Raw genomic sequence first — 22379 nt, 5'->3', positions numbered from 1 at the left:
GCGGGAGTCAGAGTAAAGAACATAAAAGTATAGGAGCTAAACTAATAGATGCAAATCTCAGCCTGAAAAATGAATATGAAAGCCTAATGCTTTGGATGACTGTCCAGATAATGATTAACCTATCGGCCTACCAAAACAATGGAAAGCCTCAAGCTTAGAAAAAGTATGTTCTCATGATTGCCAACTCATCTCAGAAACTCATTAGACTCTTATTTTCATACCAACAGATGAGGATTGATATCAGGCTTCTCCAGACCTTACTGATGAGTTGACCATTTGAATTGAATAGAATTCGAATCAAATTTGAATAAACCCAGGGTTGCCTATTTCTAGCCTAGTTGGATCTGATCAGCAAATTTTATCAACATTGTCGGCAATATCTGACATTATCAAATAGTGTTGCATGAATTTTATTTGACAAATATGGTCTTCTTCTTCTTTGAGGACGGTCTCCTAGTTCAGGTTTTTTGTCAATATAACCCTCCACGGATTCCCCCTATCACACTCTCTTTTCTTCCTCTGACTTCTTCCATTTTGGTTGAAAGCAGGTGAACTGACCTGCTGCATTTGTTGTGGTGTTCAAACCTGATTGGTTTGTACAATAAAACAGTTGTGTTGAAACAGCTAATGTACGTGTGTTTAATCATCTGGTTCATGCGTGTGGTGATTTGTCAAGTCAGTGCTTTGGAATTGCAAGGAAGTGACATTATGACATACTTCTGTGTCTAATGGATAAAAATGTGTTCAGTGTTTCGCAAATCACCATGTGTATTGTTCTGCAAAAAGTGTTTAGCCGACTTTGGGCTTACAGTGGTGAAAATCGTTTTGCTCCTTAAGTGTAAGGGGTTGATAATTATGTAATTATTTTGTTTTTAGTGTTTATGCAATCGTAAAAAAACTGTATGTTCGTATTCTCAAAGGTAATTAACTCTTTGAGGTGAGTTGTGCAAATAAAAGGTACAATTTGAATATGTGAACTTGACTAGTGTGCTAAGTTTAAAAGTAGAAGTCAGATCTTGTAGCCACAGTCATATATAAGCCACACATAAATTAACTGAAAGTTACATTTGTTATAATTATATGATATGGCCTTTAGTGAAGTATATCAATACTTTTATAAACACTCTATCATACTACAAGTTAAAAAAAAAAAAAAAAAAAAAAAGACAATTGAGGAACCTTAACCTGAACAAAGGTGACGACTTCATAGACTTGGCAGAAGAACACACCAGATCCATCCGCTATCTGCTGCTAATTACCGGAGGAACAGTCAACTATGTGGCTAGAACTAATACTGTTACGCTGGAACAATTTATATTTAGTTATGGATAGTTTATAACTTTGTTTCTTCATTTGATTAAACATACATTGGTTTATGCAAATAACTGTGCATCATGGTGAATTTTCAACAAAGACTCTAATGTTAAAACAGTGTGAAACAGTGTGCATTGAACCCTCTGAATCATTGTATAAATCAATTCACAGAGTGCATTATTATTATTATTATTATCATCTTTAATATATTTTTAAGAATTATCCTCCCTGGCCGTGGCACACACACGGACACAATCACCTTAAAGGTGGTCCCCATGGCAGCAACAAAATAAATTGGTAATGAAAATATGCTGTGGCTTGGTTTGAACTGGGTAGGAAACAAAGACAGATTTGCTTTTCTATTACCAGAGCCAAAGAACCAATTCTAAATAGAGATATTTGTATGATACTTTGTTAATAAAAAACTTTAATTAATAATAAGAATTATCAAGGAGTGAGAAAAACAGCACTCAACATTCAATAACATTCTCACAACATGCTGAATGGAAAACTACAAAATTTTACTGCTGGCGAAATCAGAACATAAAAGCATTGTCAGGTGCACTGTCACTTATGTGGATTGCACAAAACAATTATAAAACTTAGAATACACCCACGTCATTCTTTTATGCTGCAATTTGAAGGTACATGTCAAACAGCTGTGACCTGCTTGACTGGAAATTTTGCAGGATCTTCAAATGAAGAGCGGAAGTTCCAAATCTTAAGAGATGGTCAATTCCGGGTGGCAGTGACTCAGTCCGTAAACATTACAAGGTCAAGTTTCTGTGGTTAGGTAAGTGTGGGATTGAGTGAACCGCTTGAGATGAGGCTAACCTACCAGAGGTGGGAGCGTGAATGTGTAACAGTCGGTGTAATGTTCGTGTCTCAAAGAAGAAGCACTCACGTCCCGTGTTTATGCTAGTCTTCTTTATTTCTGACTGCCTTCTAGAATCATCTCTAAGAATACCGAAAGCCCCCAGTCCCTTGAGGTTATACTGCCATCTCTTGGTCAGCACACATCACTACAGTCGGGGCACCCTTTCGTCATCATCATCATCCATGATTCGTCCATTGCTTCGGAAAATAAGCGTCTGTCAATGTTTCTGTCATTTGAAGTGGGCATCAATGCTCCATCATTCGTCAATCTCTCAGCAAAATGGGAGATCTGTCATTGACCGATTGCCATATTTATTGACAATTACATTGACAGACATCAAGGCAAGTTTATTTGTATAGTACATTTCATATACAAGGCAACTCAATGTGCTTTACACAAGGAAAGACAACACATAAGCATCAACAAACAGTAGTCATCAATGCTTAGATCGTCAATTTTTCAAAGTTCCCTGTCAATCGTCAACAAAATGTCTGTTATTGTGGGATTGAGGGACCTTCCGTCAATGTGGACGGAAAACCCACTACTGTAACCTCCATTGAAATTTGGTCCCAAATAGGCTACCTACTCACAGAGACACCTAAAGCAATGCAACAAGTTTTATTTTAAATTAAAAAAAAATGATAATACAAAAGCCAAGTCAAGTCATCTTTATTTATATAGCGCTTTCAAACAGCCATTTAATCTGTCATGTTCAGGTGCTAGGTCATGCAGAATAAGGGATTTTTTTTTTACTTTTTAATGTCTGAAAAGCGATTTTTCTTGGGCAAAAAAGGGGGTTTGAAATACTCAGTGTTTCCTACATAATTTTATCATCATCATCATTATTAACTGTTACAAAAACAGTAAAGAAAACTTAGTAAAGACAACTTTTTTGTTGTTGTTGTTGTTGTTGTTGATGTCACGGAAAACATTGCGCGAACTTGCGAAGTACCGTACTGATAGTCGGACAGTGCTAAAATTAGCTCCTCCATTTTGCTTGCTAGCCCACTGTGTAGCATGCCCTGCGTTCATTGGCTCATCAATGAACCTTTGCTGGTTGGTTGTAGCCACCGGCGACAGCGACAAAAATTTAACATTTTTTCAACTTTCTAGGATTGGGTCGCAGGCCTACAGTTGCACAACAGCATTACAGTTTTGCGAAATACTTCTTTTTTGACACGTCTCAAAAAACACCTTTGCGATATTTAATTTTTATTTTTTTGAAAATCCTGTATTTCCAGGACCAGCTTTTGCAGCACCTCCAAATCCGACGGCATGGTCCTCAGTCGGAAAAGGGTTAAGTGTTGTCTTCGAGTCGGGGATGAGATCAAGAAGTCAACAAGAAAACACAACATGAAACAAAGTCATCCAATACAAACGTAAAACAAAAACAAGGATCATGAGAAAGAACCTCAATGAGAAAAGTCACACAGTTACTTCTTTAAAATGTATTTATTTATGTATTTTTTTTCAACCATGTATATTTAAATTACCGGATTTGTATCAGTTCCAGTGCATTTAAAAAAATATGCTGAGTCGTGTGACGCATGTATCACTGGTGACCCTCGAAGAGACCTCTGTCATGAACTTTCTGATTGTTGGAAGAAAAAAAACAGCAATGAACAGCATGTATTATTCAGTAAGGCAGACATCAGTGTATTTTGCATGTTTTACAGCACGTGTGGCTTCATAAAGTATCGGACAAAATGTTAACTTACAGCACTCATAAAGTCTGTTGACACGTTCATAATCATTGGCATTCATCTCTGTCGCAGTGCCAAAACTAGTGATAAGAGGATCTCTGGCAATGATGGTTGGTTGGTCATTTTTGGTGTAGGCATATCTACAAAATAAACAGACGGTAATTTAATATGTGGGTTTTGTCATCAAATTACAACACCTTGAACTAATACAGTCGTGAACTAATATAAAATAAACTTTAACATCCCATTGAAGATGACCACACCAGATACATATTATATATATATATATATATATATATATATATATATATATATATATATATATATATATATATATATATATATATTAGGGGTGTGAATTGCCTAGTACCTGACGATTCGATTCGTATCACGATTCACAGGTCACGATTCGATTCGATACGATTAATCCCGATATGAATTTATAAGTCGATTGTTGCGATTTTTTTCATTCAAAGTTAGAAAATACTAATCAGTAAGCTTGTAGAGCAGGGGTGTCAAACTCATGTTAGCTCAGGGGCCGCATAGAGGAAAATATTTTATCAAGTGGGCCGCATCGGGAAAAACCGGTATATAACTTAAAAACGATGTCCGTCATTTATACGCAGATTTTCGTGGACCAGCCCTAAATTACGAACTGTCATCATATTGTTCCGAAAAATAACATAAATGCAAATGGAACGCGGCAACAATTTGGCGGTACACGTTCCGGACGTGTTAAATCTACCTGATTTGCATATATATTGTTCCCAGAATGCATTGCGGGGCGCAGCTAATGAGGTTATGATGTTAATCCTTGTCATATTTAACACATTTATATCGGTCTATGATAAAAAAAAACAAATAAAATAATCTAATAATAATAATACTACTACTACTACTACTACTAATAATAATAATAATAATTTAACAAACCGTAACTTTAAGTTGTATGTAAAATAATGACATCCCGGACGATTCCCCCGTACAAGTTGCATTGCTCATCTGAGGACTGCTTGCGAATGTACAAATTTATTATGTTTTGACTGTCGACGGCTGATTAATTAGTCCAACATTACAATTTTATTTTATTTTTTTACTTTACAAAATCATCTCCCGGGCCGGATCAAACCCCTTTGCGGGCCTGATCCGGCCCGCGGGCCGTATGTTTGACACCACTGTTGTAGAGTGTAAGATTTATATGAAAATGTATTATTTATTTATCTGAAATTTCAGTCTTATAGAGGTTGTAATCTCTTTCATGTTTGAACAGCATTAAAATAAAATATTAAGGCTTAATGTTCCGTTCATATAACATTCTTCCATGCTCAAGGTGTGAATCCTAAAAGAAAAATAAATAAATAAATAAATAAATAAAATAAAAAATAAAAATCGATTCTGCCGATTATTGAAACGATTCGAGAATCGCGCGATGTAGTATCGCAATATATCGCCGAATCGATTTTTTTAACACCCCTAACATATATATATATATATATATATATATATATATATATATATATATATATATATATATATATATATATATATATATCAAACAACTGTTAGATGTCAGATGGTAGAAAACTAGTTGTGCAAAAAGTACTGAAACTGAGCAGGTGTAATTATAGTTTAAGAAAGAAGGTCAAATTAAGTTCACCTGTTAAACTAATTACCTCACTTTTTGTGAGACATGTTTAGAAATGGATCATATTTTTGTATGGTTGGACAGATTTACCATACTCACTTGTGGTAATGCATCACAGAGTTATAATCATAGGGGGTACCCAAGTTGTTCGTGTTCGCAATCTCAAAGTTTCTTTTCTGATCTGCATACAAGGAGAAAGCAAAACAAAACGTTTAACTTCATTTCAATTTTTTTTTTTTTTTTTTCCAGTAAAACGGGACATATAAGACACATGATAATGTGTATGCCATTCTGACAAAAAGTATCCATCATCAAGTTGACAGTTGTCATGAAGTGGTTACACCAGCAAATTCCAGGAACCATGATACAATATGCTCTCAAGTGCTTCCAGTACCAGTTCGATCAAAGATATATTGACAAGCTGACCTGGTTTAATGTTCTCAAAATTAATGATGACGTGGGAGTCTCTGTCGGATCGGACATGCTCATGATGGAATCCAAGTGCATGGAGAACCTCGTGCTGCACAACGTTTTTGTACAGACAATGACTTGTGTTCAAGGAGATGTACTGTCTATATCCTTGTCGACCAAGGTAGGACCAACACCTGGCACATCAACACACAAAATCAAGTGATGTCATGATCTCATTGACTTATCTGAATTCCTATGTTTCAGCAAAATGGAGGGGAATTGTCAGGTCTGAGGTGTGGTGGTGGACCCAAATGCAGGGAAGCAGGGCGAGGTGGCAGAGAATAAGGTCCAAAGTGTTTAATAAACAAAAACGAGGAGGCAAAAATGTGGTGTAAACTATGAAACAAAAACAATAAAGTCCAAAAGGGTGAAGCGAGACAAGATGTCGGTTAAGCAGTATTTTTGTCGAGCAGTAATTTTTGCCTAATTGTATAACCGCTCAATTCATATATGTACTGTATATTATTTTTGTAATTATTATATGTTGCCGAATTTATGTTTATTTATGATCGTGACTAACTAAAGAGACTCTTAGACAAATGTCAAATTAAACCCAACTGAAACCATGACAGGAATGTAGGAAATACTAGATTTAAATCAATGGTTCTTAACCTGGGTTTGTTTTAGCCCCAGTTGTTTGGGGGGCTTCTGCTGTTTTTATTGCATCTGCTGCCCCTTCATTACCTTCAACAAGGTTAACAACAACTGATTTAAATTGTAGCCCCACTTGAATTTATAACGCACAAATGATTTGTCAAGCATCTCAACATGTATGAACAGATGTGAGATTTTTTAGCCGAAATAGCAACGCAGCTAACGTTAGGGAAACAATGGTGACCCATGAAAATTGCTGCCGATACTGCCATAGCAGGAGAATGTCATGTTAAGGATGTAGCAAAAAGTCCATCAACTCAAAGATGGAGGACTTTGTTGTGGTCTTTTGTGCACATTAGCTGAAAAACCAATGCATCTTGGGACGTGGCATTGACAGAATAAAAGGAACAACTGTGACTTTCATGAAGCGTTTTAGCCAAGGTCATGGAGTTTCTAAATGTTTACGTAACTCTTACCCTTCGATGTCAGATATGAAGGATATATAGTGTTTATCACATCTAGTCTTCTTGACAAAGCGAATGCAGGTTTTGTACTCTCCTTCCTGGAAATCTTTCAGGATTTTTTTGATATATTCCTTCTGAATTTTGGCTGCAGACACACACACAGACAACATTACACTGCTATGTTTTATGGATCAAAGTACCACTTGAAGTAACCCTCTCAGGATGAGTCACTCCATCACTTAACTAAAATTTCATTGAAATAAGGAAAATCTTACAGTGAATATAATTTGAGCTCATCAATGGCACATCTAATATAAAATCAATTTTCAAAATGCATTATGACGATTCATTTTTAAAATGAGCCTGCTATTAAATAATTATGGTAGTATTATTCATGACTCTGCATGCCAAACAAATCATTTGAGGGACTTTCTTTGGTGACCCCTGACGAGATCGAAAATCACAAGAATGACAGCCAAGAGTTACATCATGACTTACTGAACACGTTGGAGATTTCATAGGGAATTATGACTTCCTTTCGGGTTTTAGGCCATTTACATCCAAAACGTGTGCAGACGCCAGCATTCCTCAAAATACCGTCGTCATTGCTCGTGTTGACCATAATGTCCCCATATATCAGATGCGAGGCTGTAGAATGACAGACAGTGATTTTTGTCATGTTTAACAGTGTTGTTCAAACTGTCATTTGGTCAATATTTCCATAACATGTCGGCAAATTCTGTTCTTGGCAGAAGAAGGACATGTTACGAAGTTTACATGGGTGTAAAGCCTTCATTGTGTACAACCTTTCATTGACATGTTTGATTTTTTCAAATGAAAACACTTACTTGAGGTAACATTTGCATTCGTCCCGGATTCTTCTAGAAAAGTAACAACAAATGCAATCACAAAGCGGCATTATAACCTTGTCAATGCATCCACATGGAGAAGTTAACAATTGTACAGTTATATATGATTTTACACACCAGTTCCATTTCTGCCTTTTCTATTTATTGCGACCTGAAACAAACAAACAAACAAACAAACAAACAAAAATCAGTTTTTAAAAATCTCATTTTGATGGATGCCTCATCCTGGTTCTTAATTTGTTCGATCCCTCGGGTGTATTATAAGAACATAATGAGGCTTTCGACAGTGGCATTAACGGTAAGGACAGCTGGAGTGAAAAAGACGGCCCGGTTGCAGAATTTTTTTTTTTATTTTTTTTTTTAAAGGAACTTTGAAGGCACTAAAATGGATGTGTTAATTTTCATGGAAAGACATATTAAGCAATAGGAGAAAAATCCTATAGATCAAAAGATGGAATTACAGTTCAATGTTCAGAACATTCACGTTGCAAATCATGAATCTTCATTTCATAACAGTAAATACTTTTTGGCATTAAAAGTTTGACAAATATTATTGTCATAAAAAAATCAAAAATCATAGAAACAATACCGGTTCAATTTTAACAATTGCAAATAATTCAAATACTTATATCAGTAAAACAAATAAATGTGTCTTCACTATCATTAAATAAATTACATGAAAACAACCCATACATAAATTGCAAATATAATACACAAAGTCTAACTTGAACATTGAAAAAAAAAAAAAAAAAAAAAAAAAAAAAAAAAATCCTATAATTATCTACTACTAAACTGTTTTTGGGTTTGTAAACTTGATCTTACTGGAGAAACAGCTGCAACAAACAGAAGCAGAACGGTGATGACAATTGGCGTCATGGTGTTGCTCTTGTCTGAAAATAAAGAAATAAAAAACTGAAGGTAATACGTTAAAATTATTAACACTGGTATGTGTTTGGCATGCGTGCATTCATGTGTGTGTTCAAAACGTTAAATTAACAATAAAACATTAATATTCAAATTAACAATAAAAATGCCCTCAAATTTTTCAGTTCAGTTCAGTTCAGTTTTCAATTGAAGTCAAAACAATGCAGGTAAACAAAGGAGTAATTTTGTCTTACCAGTCTTGCTGCCAGGTGTGCTTGTAGTAGCTGGTGCATCGTCCTATTTTATAGTTGGTCCAGAGGGTGTGTCTTACGGATTCCATCTCCTCAAATCAAGCCCTTTTGGATGGAAGTTTCCATATTTGGTCTAAGGACTACACTTGAGGCTGCAATGAGTCACTAGAGAACTATGGGTAGTTTGATTTTCTATTTTACTTGCTTGATACCTGCTGGAGAAAGAGGTCACATTAAGTTCACCTGTAAAGGTTTGAATGCATTTTAGGCTTGTCCTGAAATTCACCTGAAAGCCAATTATCCCTAACTTTTTGTGAGTAGTGACTACTGTTTGGCTTCAGGTGAAATTAATGGAAAATGAAAAAGGTTTATGCTATCGTGATATCATATCATGAAAGTACATTCTAAAAATTGATTAGTTAAGAAAAACTACCAATATTATAGTATTTAAGATAAGTATAGAATAGAAACTCGGCATGACCAGCTCTGTGGCTTATAGTGGTAGAGTGTCCTACCTGTGACTGGGATGTTGTGGGTTCAATCTTTGGCTGGGTCATACCGGAGACTATAAAAACCTTACTCAATTGCCTCCCTGCTTCAGTTGACACTCAGCATTATGGGTTGAAATTGGGGGGGTTAGATCACCAAATGATTCTCAAACGCAGCCCCTGCCTGCTGCTAACCCAGATTAACCAATCTCTTAGTCAGAATGGCCAATGTGTATCATTTTGCCCAATCACCAATATATATTGGTTGAAAACACTGACCAATCTAGAGTGTTTTTTTAATCAAAGGATAGGATCTGTCAAACACATAATCAGCTAGATTGGTCAAATAACCCTTTTTTTTTTTTTTTTTTAATAGATAATATCTGTTTTTAGAGTGTCGGACATTTAAATAGAAGGTTGCACTGGTGATTTCCTCCTCTCAAACAATTCATATAAATCTTCAATATTACTTTTGTGAATTGGTGAATTATCTGCATTCCATGTATTTCAGTCATTGGTTCTAATTGCCAGAGAATGTCATTTGTCATTAAGGGTAATGAATTATGCAATGAACTATATTATTGGGAAAGATAATGAACTCCCAGCAGGTGAATGTGAGGTCAGTGTGTGTAGTTCTTTGAGGGCCTTAACAGCCATTTACATTGAATCTCTATCTATCATATTACTACAGGTTGATTGGAGGAATAATTGTGGTCTACCACTTTGCATTTTTAATTTTTATATGGATTTGAAAAACCGAGAGAAAAAACATCATGAAAGATTTGTTCCAGACTCGGTACAAAACCTAAAATGATGAATAATGCTCTTGGGCTGACAGGCATTTGGTGCTTTACCGGATACGGTGTAATTTTATTGTCATCTGAAGAAAGGCTAATTGTGTTTTTTGTTTTGTCTTTGTTATTTTCCAGGTTCTGCGGTTGGGAAATGACTGTATCATCTCAATTCAACTCAACTTCATTTAAAAGCACTTTAAAACAAGCATTGATGTATACAAAGTGCTGTACATGGAACAGATATCGGTCATGCAGTAAAGATAAGATAACAAGAACACCAAAACAAACATTGTAAGTAAGTAAACAAGTAAATAAAATTTACATTCATACATTTACAACAAGTAGGTAAGTGAAAAAGCAAAATAAAATAAACACCAAATTCATAGCACAAAATACAGCAGACACCACAAAGCATCGAAACGATGCTAAGTCTTCTGCTAAGCCAAAAAATACAGATACAGTACAAGTTTTGAGACTAGTTTTAAAAGTAGATAGAGGGTGATTGCCTAATATTTTGCGGAAGGTTGTTACAAACTGCAAAAGTCTAAGTCTAAGCCTTTGCTTTGTCCTCGGTACCTCCAATTGTGTCCGGTCTGCTGACCTGAGGCATCGGGCAGGCGCGTTGGGATGCAAAAGCTCAGGTATTGTGGGAAAAGACTCTTTAGAGATTTAAAAACAAATAAAAGAATTTTAAAATGGACTCTAAATTGCACGAGAAGCCAGTGAAGAGAGGCCAGGATAGGGGTTGTCTCCTTCACTGGTTAGGAGACGAGCAGCAGCATTTTGGACCAGCTGGAGACGCTTGAGGGTGGACTGGGTCTGAGTCCAAGATGAATGCATGGATTACCCTTTCTAGGTGCTGCTGAGACAGGAGAGTCTTTAACTTCGCCAGGTGCCTAATTTGAAAAAAGTTTGATTGAACAACAGCACCAATTTGCCAGGCCAGTTTAAAATCACTGTCCATCGTAACACCTAAGTTTGAGACTGTTGGCTTTAGATACTGTGCCAAAGGACCCAACTCAGCAGGATGAGAAGGTCCACTGGGACCAAAGACCATAACTTGTTTCTTCTCGTTGAAGTTCAAGTAATTTAAAGCCATCCAGGCTTTAATTTCCGCTAGACAGGACAAGAGTGCCCTCAATGAGAAAGCATCCTTTTTACTAAGCGGGACATAGATCTGACTGTCATCCGCATAGCAATGAAAAGAGATTCCATGTTTTCTTAGGGGCAATAAATTAAATGAGAACAGTAGGAGCCCCAAAATACAACCTTGTGCAACACCATATGACTGTGAGGCAGTGTGGTACTCGGAGCATCCAAGGCTAACACAAAACATTCTGTTTAGTTAGTTGCATGTGTACCACTTTTTCAAGATTTTTTTTTTTGATGAAAGGCATCTTAGAAATTGGCCTAAAATTTGACAGCACACATTGGTCTAGACCGTGTTTCTTCAGCAGGGGTTGCACCACAGCATGTTTAAATTGTTTGGAGACTACGCCAGAAGACAGAATACTATTTATAATAGCCAAAACCGATTTACCGATACTCGGGAGAACCTCTTTGAAAAAATGAGGAGGAACAGAATCATACGGGGAGCCGGATGGCTTAATCTGGCGGAGAACATCTTCTAAAGAGCTCAAGAAAATGGCTTCAAATGAATTTAGCACCACCGAGTAAGGGACCTGAATGAATCAAAAGTGATGTTGTTGGTGGTGAGAGCTCTAGCTTTGGCAAACTTATCAATGAAAAACTAAAAAGGAAACTATTGCACATTTCAAGGCAAGAGTCTGTGCAGGTTGGCTGAGGGAGTTTGAATACTGAATCAATTTTTCAAATCCTCTTTGAAGCGGCAACTGCAAGAACACAAACCCCCAGTTTATGATACGCCGACAAAACACAGAACATCTTTATCTCAACTCCCAATTGTGATTCGAGCCCCGTCTTTGAGACCTTGCGGCGTCCGGCACCCTAATTACATATCACAATATGTAAGCACAATTCCGGCGCGCACCACATGGGGCCCGACATGCTGGCATCAAGCCACCAATGGAAGTTATATGTGACAAGAGCGGCTCCCAGCGGTCGCAAATGGAATTATACGCACCGAAAGACATCAAGTCAAGTCAAGTCAAGTGACTATGTTGTGTTCTATGTGTTGCATAATGTGAAGTTTATGTGTTTATTTTAGGAAAAGGATGAATGTACCATTTAGATTAGCTGGGTATGATACCTTAGTGCACTAAATGCTGCTGGTGCTGTTTTATTTTTTTATTTATTTTTTATTTATTTTTTTTAGCTCGCATGAAAAGCGCTATATTATGAGTATTTGAGGATTTTATTTGTTTGTTTGTTTGTTTGTTTTTTCTCCCAAAACTAAGTAAAATCATATGTGGTGCCCCTAGCGGTGACTGCAGGAAGTAAACCTTTCCTCAGCGTCAGCTCAATTTATTAATTCATCATAACAATGAGCAATTATCGCTACAATTACAACACCTAAAAGGATGGCTAATGCTCTTGGGCTGAAAGGAATTTGGTGCTGTATTGTAAGGTGTAATTTACTTGTTATTGGAAGAAAGGCTAAGGGTGATCACACATTTTAGGCATGCGAGATACTTATAAAATGACCAAGTCAAAATTATCTACCCACCACAAAAATGCAAAATATCTAATTATTTTCAAATGTACTGAGGATTCTTTGTATGTACGAAGTATGCTGATGTACCTTGCATAACCGAGTCAAACAATATTGCAAAACACAAATAATAATTAACTATTAACTTTTTTTTTTTTTTTGTAATGACTTGAGTTTACTTTGAGGACTTGCACTGAATTGAATCAGCCAGGAATGCAGTAGCTGCTGACAGCCAGCCTCAAGCACACTTCCAAATATTTATTAGTCATGGTGGAACGAACGGTATTTGGAGTTAATAATCTTCATGTAGAAAAAGTCTGACTCACATAAATAGGTGGAACTGTCCGGACAACCGGATTTTAGTTCCTTTCTCTTTCTCAACTCGCTTTTCGACGGGAAGTCGGTGTCGTATTTTCCATGAAGAGTCCGAAAATGGCCTCCACATTTCCCTTCTTTGGTATTACAATGGTCGAATGGCAGATGAGGCAAACACACTTCGAAAATGACATTGTGGAAAAAAAGTCCACCTTCCGTATTAAAGTGAAATGTTTTTATCTTCTTACTTCGTCCGACGTTCATTTTGATGACCACAAGCTTTAGCGATGGCTTAAAATCAGAGGTAATTCCCTGACTAGGTGAGCGCTTAGCGCCGTTGTTTGCGCATGAGCGGTGACCTGAATGTCAAAATTCACTCGTCATCTGACTGGTTGCCCTGTATGTCAATCAAGTAACGGGATTGTTGATAGGCTGACATCGTAAGTTTTGCTGCACCGTTGTTTGCGTTTGATTGGTCACCTGAATGTCAAATTCAGCTGTATCAATTAAGTGATGGGACGCTTCAAACATCAAAGCGTATGTCGGGATGGAAGAATGTTGATTTGTTGCGATTGTATTGTATTGGTGTTAATGTTTTATATGTTGTGTTTTTTTGTTTTTTTTTTGTTTTTGTATTTCTGTAAAGCGCTTTGTGACAGTTCAGGCTGTTTGAAAGCGCTATATAAATAAACATGAGTTGAGTTGAGTTGAGTTGAGTTTAATGTCACGCCACGATCGACCAGTACTACTTCCGCGATCTACCGGTAGATCGCGATTGACGTAATGAGCAACCCTGGTATACAGTGTATGAAAAACTACGCAAAAAAAAAAAAAAAAAAGTAGCTGGGTTGTCATCAATTTGAGTCATTTTCAATTAATATACATTGAATTAATTATTAAGTGATCAACAGAGAGGCAAATGACATGAATTGGGCTCAAAGCACACTAACTGTTTGCTCCCAAATATTTATCCATCCATCCATCCATTTTCTTGACCGCTTATTCCTCACAAGGGTCGCGGGGGCTGCTGGCGCCTATCTCAGCTGGCTCTGGGCAGTAGGCGGGGGACACCCTGGACTGGTTGCCAACCAATCGCAGGGCACCCAAATATTTATGAAGTCACTTATTACAATTCAGTGCATGTGACTAGATTGGTTGAAAGAAAATATTACTTAATGACTTCTAAATTAAATACGAAAGTAGTATTAAAGTGTGAATATTTGTTATTTAGTCCTGCAGGTTTTAGATATTTCCACCCACGAGCACAAATGATTCATATCATATAATCAGCTCATCAGCATGCCTGGTAACGATCCTGATCTTTAGTATCAGGTCTGTTGGTAGGCAGAAACATCTAAAACCTGCAGTGTTCTGGACCTCGAGGACTGGAATTGGTGAACCCTGCTATATAATATTTAAAAAAAAAAAAAAAAAAAAACACTGAAGCCTATCAGTGGGTGTTTTCAGCCAGGATCCCTGTATAATGATGGATAATGAGAGCCTAGCAAAGAACGAACTTCTCTTGTTTGCATCAACCATTCAGAGTATTGAAGAATATTATAGAATATCGAAGAATAATATATTATTATAGAATATTATAGAATATCGAAGAATATTTCAGTATCGAGAATGGTGACTTAATTGCAGAAGTTAGGTTTACATTACATGGTGCATTGGTGATTGTTTTTTCTTGTGTGCTTTGCTTTCATTTGTTTGTTTGTTTGATTGGGTTTGTTGAATATATAAACATAAACACACCACGAGTATAAAATACAAGTTGCAGTCAAAAAAAGATGAAAAGAAAAAGAAATCATCAATATTATTATAATTTACATGTTCAAAAGGAGTAGGAGGAAGTACAAAAACTTATCTTGTCCACCTACTCCCTAATACTCCTAATAATACACTAAAGTTGTTCTTACGAACAAAAATGTAACAATAAAAAATAAACGTTTGTCTTAAGTGCACAGATATATTGGAAAGTTATAAGTCTTTATCCATTACATAAATGCAAAGAAGAGAGAGCGATAAAGTCATTCTTTTCTATTTCATCCATTCTTGCCACCTCTTTCACACTAAATGTTGCCGTCCACCACTTTATCTGTAACTTTTGGCTTAGCATAAAACTTAGCATGATTTCGATGCTTTGTGGTGTCTGCTGTATTTTGTACTATGAATTTGATCTTTATTTTATTTTGCATTTTCACTTACCTACTTGTTGTAAATGTATTAATGTAAATTTTATTTACTTGTATACTTACTTACAATGTTTGTTTTGTTGTGCTTGTTATACTTATCTTTACTGCATGACCGATATCTGTTCCATGTACAACACTTTGTATACAGCAATGCTTGTTTTAAAGTGCTTATAAATTAAGTTGAGTTGAATTGAGATGATACAGTCATTTCCCAACCGCAGAACCCGGAAAATAACAAAGACAAAACAAAAAAAAAACAATTAGCCTTTCTTCAGATGACAATAAAATTACACCGTATCCGGTAAACCACCAAATGCCTTTCAGCCCAAGAGCATTATTCATCATTTTAGGTTTCGTACCGAGTCTGGAACAACAGAGGAGATGGAAATCTTTCATGATGTTTTTTTCTCTCTAGTTGTAGACCACAATTATTCCTCCAATCAACCTGTAGTAATATGATAGATGGAGATTCAATGTAAATAAATGGCTGTTAAGGCCCTCAAAGAACTACACACACTGACCTCACATTCACCTGCTGGGAGTTCATTATCTTTCCCAATAATATAGTTCATTGCATAATTCATTACCCTTAATGACAAATGACATTCTCTGGCAATTAGAACCAATGACTGAAATACATGGAATGCAGATAATTCACCAATTCACAAAAGTAATATTGAAGATTTATATGAATTGTTTGAGAGGAGGAAATCACCAGTGCAACCTTCTACTTAAATGTCCGACACTCTAAAAACAGATATTATCTATTATTTCTATTTAAAAAAAAAAGGGTTATTTGACCAATCTAGCTGATTATGTGTTTGACAGATCCTATCCTTTGGTTAAAAAAAAACACTCTAGATTGGTCAGTGTTTTCAACCAATATATATTGGTGATTGGGCAAAATGATACACATTGGCCATTCTGACTAAGAGATTGGTTAATCTGGGTTAGCAGCAGGCAGGGGCTGCGTTTGGGAATCATTTGGTGATCTAACCCCCCCAATTTCAACCCATAATGCTGAGTGTCAACTGAAGCAGGGAGGCAATTGAGTAAGGTTTTTATAGTCTCCGGTATGACCCGGCCAAAGATTGAACCCACAACATCCCAGTCACAGGTAGGACACTCTACCACTATAAGCCACAGAGCTGGTCATGCCGAGTTTCTATTCTATACTTATCTTAAATACTATAATATTGGTAGTTTTTCTTAACTAATCAAATTTTAGAATGTACTTTCATGATATGATATCACGATAGCATAAACCTTTTACATTTTCCATTAATTTCACCTGAAGCCAAACAGTAGTCACTACTCACAAAAAGTTAGGGATAATTGGCTTTCAGGTGAATTTCAGGACAAGCCTAAAATGCATTCAAACCTTTACAGGTGAACTTAATGTGACCTCTTTCTCCAGCAGGTGTCAAGCAAGTAAAATAGAAATTCAAACTACCCATAGTTCTCTAGTGACTCATTGCAGCCTCAAGTGTAGTCCTTAGACCAAATATGGAAACTTCCATCCAAAAGGGCTTGATTTGAGGAGACGGAATCCGTAAGACACACCCTCTGAACCAACTATAAAATAGGACGATGCACCAGCTACTACAAGCACACCTGGCAGCAAGACTGGTAAGACAAAATTACTCCTTTGTTTACCTGCATTGTTTTGACTTCAATTGAAAACTGAACTGAACTGAACTGAAAAATTTGAGGGCATTTTTATTGTTAATTTGAATATTAATGTTTTATTGTTAATTTAACGTTTTGAACACACACATGAATGCACGCATGCCAAACACATACCAGTGTTAATAATTTTAACGTATTACCTTCAGTTTTTTATTTCTTTATTTTCAGACAAGAGCAACACCATGACGCCAATTGTCATCACCGTTCTGCTTCTGTTTGTTGCAGCTGTTTCTCCAGTAAGATCAAGTTTACAAACCCAAAAACAGTTTAGTAGTAGATAATTATAGGATTTTTTTTTTTTTTTTTTTTTTTCAATGTTCAAGTTAGAGTTTGTGTATTATATTTGCAATTTATGTATGGGTTGTTTTCATATAATTTATTTAATGATAGTGAAGACACATTTATTTGTTTTACTGATATAAGTATTTGAATTATTTGCAATTGTTAAAATTGAACCGGTATTGTTTCTATGATTTTTTTTTTTTTTATGACAATAATATTTGTCAAACTTTTAATGCCAAAAAGTATTTACTGTTATGAAATGAAGATTCATGATTTGCAACGTGAATGTTCTGAACATTGAACTGTAATTCCATCTTTTGATCTATAGGATTTTTCTCCTATTGCTTAATATGTCTTTCCATGAAAATTAACACATCCATTTTAGTGCCTTCAAAGTTCCTTTAAAAAAAAAATAAATAAAAAAATAAAATAAAATTCTGCAACCGGGCCGTCTTTTTCACTCCAGCTGTCCTTACCGTTAATGCCACTGTTGAAAGCCTCATTATGTTCTTACAATACACCCGAGGGATCGAAGAAATTAAGAACCAGGATGAGGCATCCATCAAAACGAGATTTTTAAAAACTGATTTTTGTTTGTTTGTTTCAGGTCGCAATAAATAGAAAAGGCAGAAATGGAACTGGTGTGTAAAATCATATGTCATCATACAATTATTAACTTCTCCATGTGGATGCATTGACAAGGTTATAATGTCGCTTTGTGATTGCATTTGTTGTTACTTTTCTAGAAGAATCCGGGACGAATGCGAATGTTACCTCAAGTAAGTGTTTTCATTTGAAAAAATCAAACATGTCAATGAAAGGTTGTACACAATGAAGGCTTTACACCCATGTAAACTTCGTAACATGTCCTTCTTCTGCCAAGAACAGAATTTGCCGACATGTTATGGAAATATTGACCAAATGACAGTTTGAACAACACTGTTAAACATGACAAAAATCACTGTCTGTCATTCTACAGCCTCGCGTCTGATACATGGCGACATTATGGTCAACACGAGCAATGACGACGGTATTTTGAGGAATGCTGACTTCTGCACAAGAATGGGATGTAAATGGCCTAAAACCGGAAAGGAAGTCATAATTCCCTATGAAATCTCCAACGTGTTCAGTAAGTCATGATGTAACTCTTGGCTGTCATTCTTGTGATTTTCGATCTCGTCAGGGGTCACCAAAGAAAGTCCCTCAAATGATTTGTTTGGCATGCAGAGTCATGAATAATACTACCATAATTATTTAATATCAGGCTCATTTTAAAAATGAATCGTCATAATGCATTTTGAAAATGGATTTTATATTAGATGTGCCATTGATGAGCTCAAATTATATTCACTGTAAGATTTTCCTTATTTCAATGAAATTTTAGTTAAGTGATGGAGTGACTCATCCTGAGAGGGTTACTTCAAGTGGTACTTTGATCCATAAAACATAGCAGTGTAATGTTGTCTGTGTGTGTGTGTCTGCAGCCAAAATTCAGAAGGAATATATCAAAAAAATCCTGAAAGATTTCCAGGAAGGAGAGTACAAAACCTGCATTCGCTTTGTCAAGAAGACTAGATGTGATAAACACTATATATCCTTCATATCTGACAGCAGAGGGTAAGACTTACGTAAGCATTTAGAAACTCCATGACCTTGGCTAAAACGCTTCATGAAAGTCACAGTTGTTCCTTTTATTCTGTCAATGCCACGTCCCAAGATGCATTGGTTTTTCAGCTAATGTGCACAAAAGACCACAACAAAGTCCTCCATCTTTGAGTTGATGGACTTTTTGCTATATCCTTAACATGACATTCTCCTGCTTTGGCAGTATCAGCAGCAATTTTCATGGGTCACCATTGTTTCTCTAACGTTAGCTGCGTTGCTATTTCGGCTAAAAAATCTCACATCTGTTCATACATGTTGAGATGCTTCACTTTGTAATTCTCTGTCACAAAACAAATCATTTGTGCGTTATATATTCAAGTGGGGCTACAATTTAAATCGGTGTTTGTTAACCTTGTTGAAGGTAATGATCCCCCCCCCCCAAACAGCGCAAAAATTACTGCTAGACAAAAATACTGCTTAACCGACATCTTGTCTCGCTTCACCCTTTTGGACTTTCTTGTTTTTGTTTCATAGTTTACACTGCATTTTTGCCTCCTCATTTTTGTTTATTAAACACTTTGGACCTTATTCTCTGCCACCTCGCCCTGCTTCCCTGCATTTGGGTCCACCACCACACCTCAGACCTGACAATTCCCCTCCATTTTGCTGAAACATAGGAATTCAGATAAGTCAGTGAGATCATAACATCACTTGATTTTGTGTGTTGATGTGCCAGGTGTTGGTCCCACCTTGGTCGACAAGGAAATAGACAGGAGATCTCCTTGAAAATAAGTCGTTGTCTGTACAAAAACGTTGTGCAGCACGAGGTTCTCCATGCACTTGGATTCCATCATGAGCAAGTCCGATCCGACAGAGATGACCACGTCATCATTAATTTTGAGAACATTGAACCAGGTCAGCTTGTCAACATATCTTTGATCGAACTGGTACTGGAAGCACTTGAGAGCATATTGTATCATGGTTCCTGGAATTTGCTGGTGTAACCACTTCATAACAACTGTCAACTTGATGATGGATACTTTTTGTCAGAATGGCATACACATTATCATGTGTCTAAATGTCCCGTCTTACTGAAAAAAAAAATAAATAAATAAATTTGAAATGAAGTTAAACATTTTGTTTTGCTTTCTCCTTGTATGCAGATAAGAGAAGCAACTTTGAGATTGCGAACACGAACAACTTGGGTACCCCCTATGATTATAACTCTGTGATGCATTACCACAGGTGAGTATGGTAAATCTGTCCAACCATACAAAAATATGATCCATTTCTATACATGTCTCACAAAAGGTGAGGTAATTAGTTTAACCGGTGAACTTAATTTGACCTTCTTTCTTAAACTATAATTACACCTGCTCAGTTTCAGTAGTTTTCTACCATCCGACATCTAACAGTTGTTTGATCTATGTATATATATATATATATATATAATATGTATCTGGTGTGGTCATCTGCAATGGGATGTTAAAGTTTATTTTATATTTATTTACTACTGTATTAGTTCAAGGTTCAAAACCCACATATTAAATTACCGTCTGTTTATTTTGTAGATATACCTTCAGCAAAAATGGCCAACCAACCATCACTGCCAGAAATCCTTTAATCACTAGTTTTGGCACTGCGACAGAGATGAATGCCAATGATTATGAACGTGTCAACAAACTTTATGAGTGCTGTGAGTTAACATTTTGTCCGATACTTTATGAAGCCACACGTGCTGTAAAACATGCAAAATACACTGATGTCTGCCTTACTGAATAATACATGCTGTTCATTGCTGTTTTTTTTTTTCTTCCAACAATCAGAAAGTTCATGACAGAGGTCTCTTCGAGGGTCACCAGTGATACATGCGTCACACGACTCAGCATATATTTTTAAACGCACTGGAACTTATACAAATCCAGTAATTTAAATATACATGGTTGAAAAAAAATACATAAATAAATACATTTTAAAGAAGTAACTGTGTGAGGTTCTTTCTCATGATCCTTGTTTTTATTTTACGTTTGTATTGGATGACTTTGTTTCATGTTGTGTCTTCTTCTTGTTCATGTCTTACGCCCGTTTACACGCAATCAAAGCCGGCTTCATTCCTCAAACAAATCTTGTCCAGACAAAACTGTCTCAAGACATGCGAGTGTCCAAAAGAAGACAACTAATACGTTTAACTGTTGTAATATATATACCAAGTCTGGAGTGACGGTGTAGCGCTGCCGCAGAAAGTTAACGGAAAGAAGAACAAGAATCAGTGAAGAAGATGAACCACTGATCTGAAGAGCCGATAGGCTAAGACTTTTGAAGCCGCGAGGCCGCCATATTATTCCTCCCAAGAAACGTTTCTCAGCATACGATCCTATACATTTACAGTATTGAAATTAGACAACCCTTGAGACAGTACTTAGTAGAAATAACAGGGGTCTAGCAACTGAGCGATTTAAAAAAAAAAAAAAAAAGGGGGGGCGGGGTCTTCAAAGTAGTTTAAACAGTTGTCTGTTTGCGAAATTGGATGAGGAAGATGGCTGTAGAAGCGCAGGAGAAGTGACAATGCCGGGTGATTCAAGTACAACAGGGAAAACATTTTGCTGTAAAAGCATAAAAAAAAGAAAGAAAATTCCCACTCTCCACGCTAAAGGGAACATATATATATATATATATATATATATATATATATATATATATATATATATATATATATATATATATACATATATTTTATTATTTTCTCTGAGGTAAAGTATTAGTATTAACTAGCGATCCAAGATGGCGGGATCTTCTGCGATCGTGCAGTGTCACCGATAGCGTCTTGACAGCGGACCTGTTGCGGCTCAATATTGATCCATATGTAAGGTGCGCTGGATTATAAGGCGCATGGTCACCTTTTGAAAAAAATTGAAGGCTTTTAGGTGCGCCTTATAGTGCGGAACACATATATATATATTAGGGCTGTCAAACGATTAAAAAAAATTAACTAATTAATCGCATAATTTGTTATAGTTAATCGCGATTAATCGCGATTAATTTGTTTGTTTTACTTTTACTGATACATTTTTTTTTATATAAATGTTGGAACAAATATTTACCCAAGCACAGTGTTTAAATTAATGTAGAATCATCACATACAAAGAATATTTTGAGTCAAAAACTTTTAATAGTTATTTTTTAAGCGCCTTCCTTAATTTTTGAAAACGATTATTCTCCTGTAAAATATAAACTTTAAACAAAAACATCAAATTTGACTCAATATTGCGGGCACCTTTTTTTTGTTTTTTTTTTAATACTCTTTACTCTAATGTAGATTTAAAA

The 22379-nt window shown here is 36.1% G+C and overlaps 2 protein-coding genes and 1 long non-coding RNA gene across 3 annotated transcripts; 2 read left to right on the top strand and 1 right to left on the bottom strand.

Annotated features, from left to right (window-relative positions):
- Positions 1 to 3292: 3292 nt before the first annotated feature.
- Positions 3293 to 9263, bottom strand: LOC144017134 (low choriolytic enzyme-like). The gene is made up of 11 exons (XM_077518412.1): positions 9056 to 9263; positions 8760 to 8827; positions 8055 to 8088; positions 7917 to 7949; positions 7567 to 7716; positions 7081 to 7213; positions 5966 to 6144; positions 5639 to 5720; positions 3906 to 4034; positions 3436 to 3499; positions 3293 to 3319 (listed from the first exon to the last, which is right to left on the bottom strand). Exons 2-11 carry the CDS (start codon positions 8811 to 8813, stop codon positions 3293 to 3295), a joined length of 885 nt encoding a protein of 294 aa, XP_077374538.1. The 5' UTR covers positions 8814 to 8827; positions 9056 to 9263.
- A 7637-nt stretch (positions 9264 to 16900) lies between these two features.
- Positions 16901 to 18229, top strand: LOC144017100 (uncharacterized). The gene is made up of 4 exons (XR_013283098.1): positions 16901 to 17108; positions 17337 to 17404; positions 18058 to 18091; positions 18197 to 18229. It is a non-coding gene; the product is annotated as an uncharacterized LOC144017100 (long non-coding RNA).
- A 223-nt stretch (positions 18230 to 18452) lies between these two features.
- Positions 18453 to 21008, top strand: LOC144017099 (low choriolytic enzyme-like). Its single transcript, XM_077518353.1, has 6 exons — positions 18453 to 18579; positions 18935 to 19067; positions 19792 to 19970; positions 20219 to 20300; positions 20627 to 20751; positions 20882 to 21008. Coding segments are annotated over exons 1-6 (645 nt in total). The 5' UTR covers positions 18453 to 18455; the 3' UTR covers positions 20884 to 21008.
- Positions 21009 to 22379: the final 1371 nt, after the last annotated feature.

The sequence above is a fragment of the Festucalex cinctus genome, chromosome 4, assembly GCF_051991245.1.
Source record: "Festucalex cinctus isolate MCC-2025b chromosome 4, RoL_Fcin_1.0, whole genome shotgun sequence".
Lineage (NCBI taxonomy): Eukaryota > Metazoa > Chordata > Actinopteri > Syngnathiformes > Syngnathidae > Festucalex > Festucalex cinctus.
The sequence above is the reverse complement of the archived record's forward strand: the minus strand, read 5'-3'. Positions and strand labels throughout refer to the sequence as shown.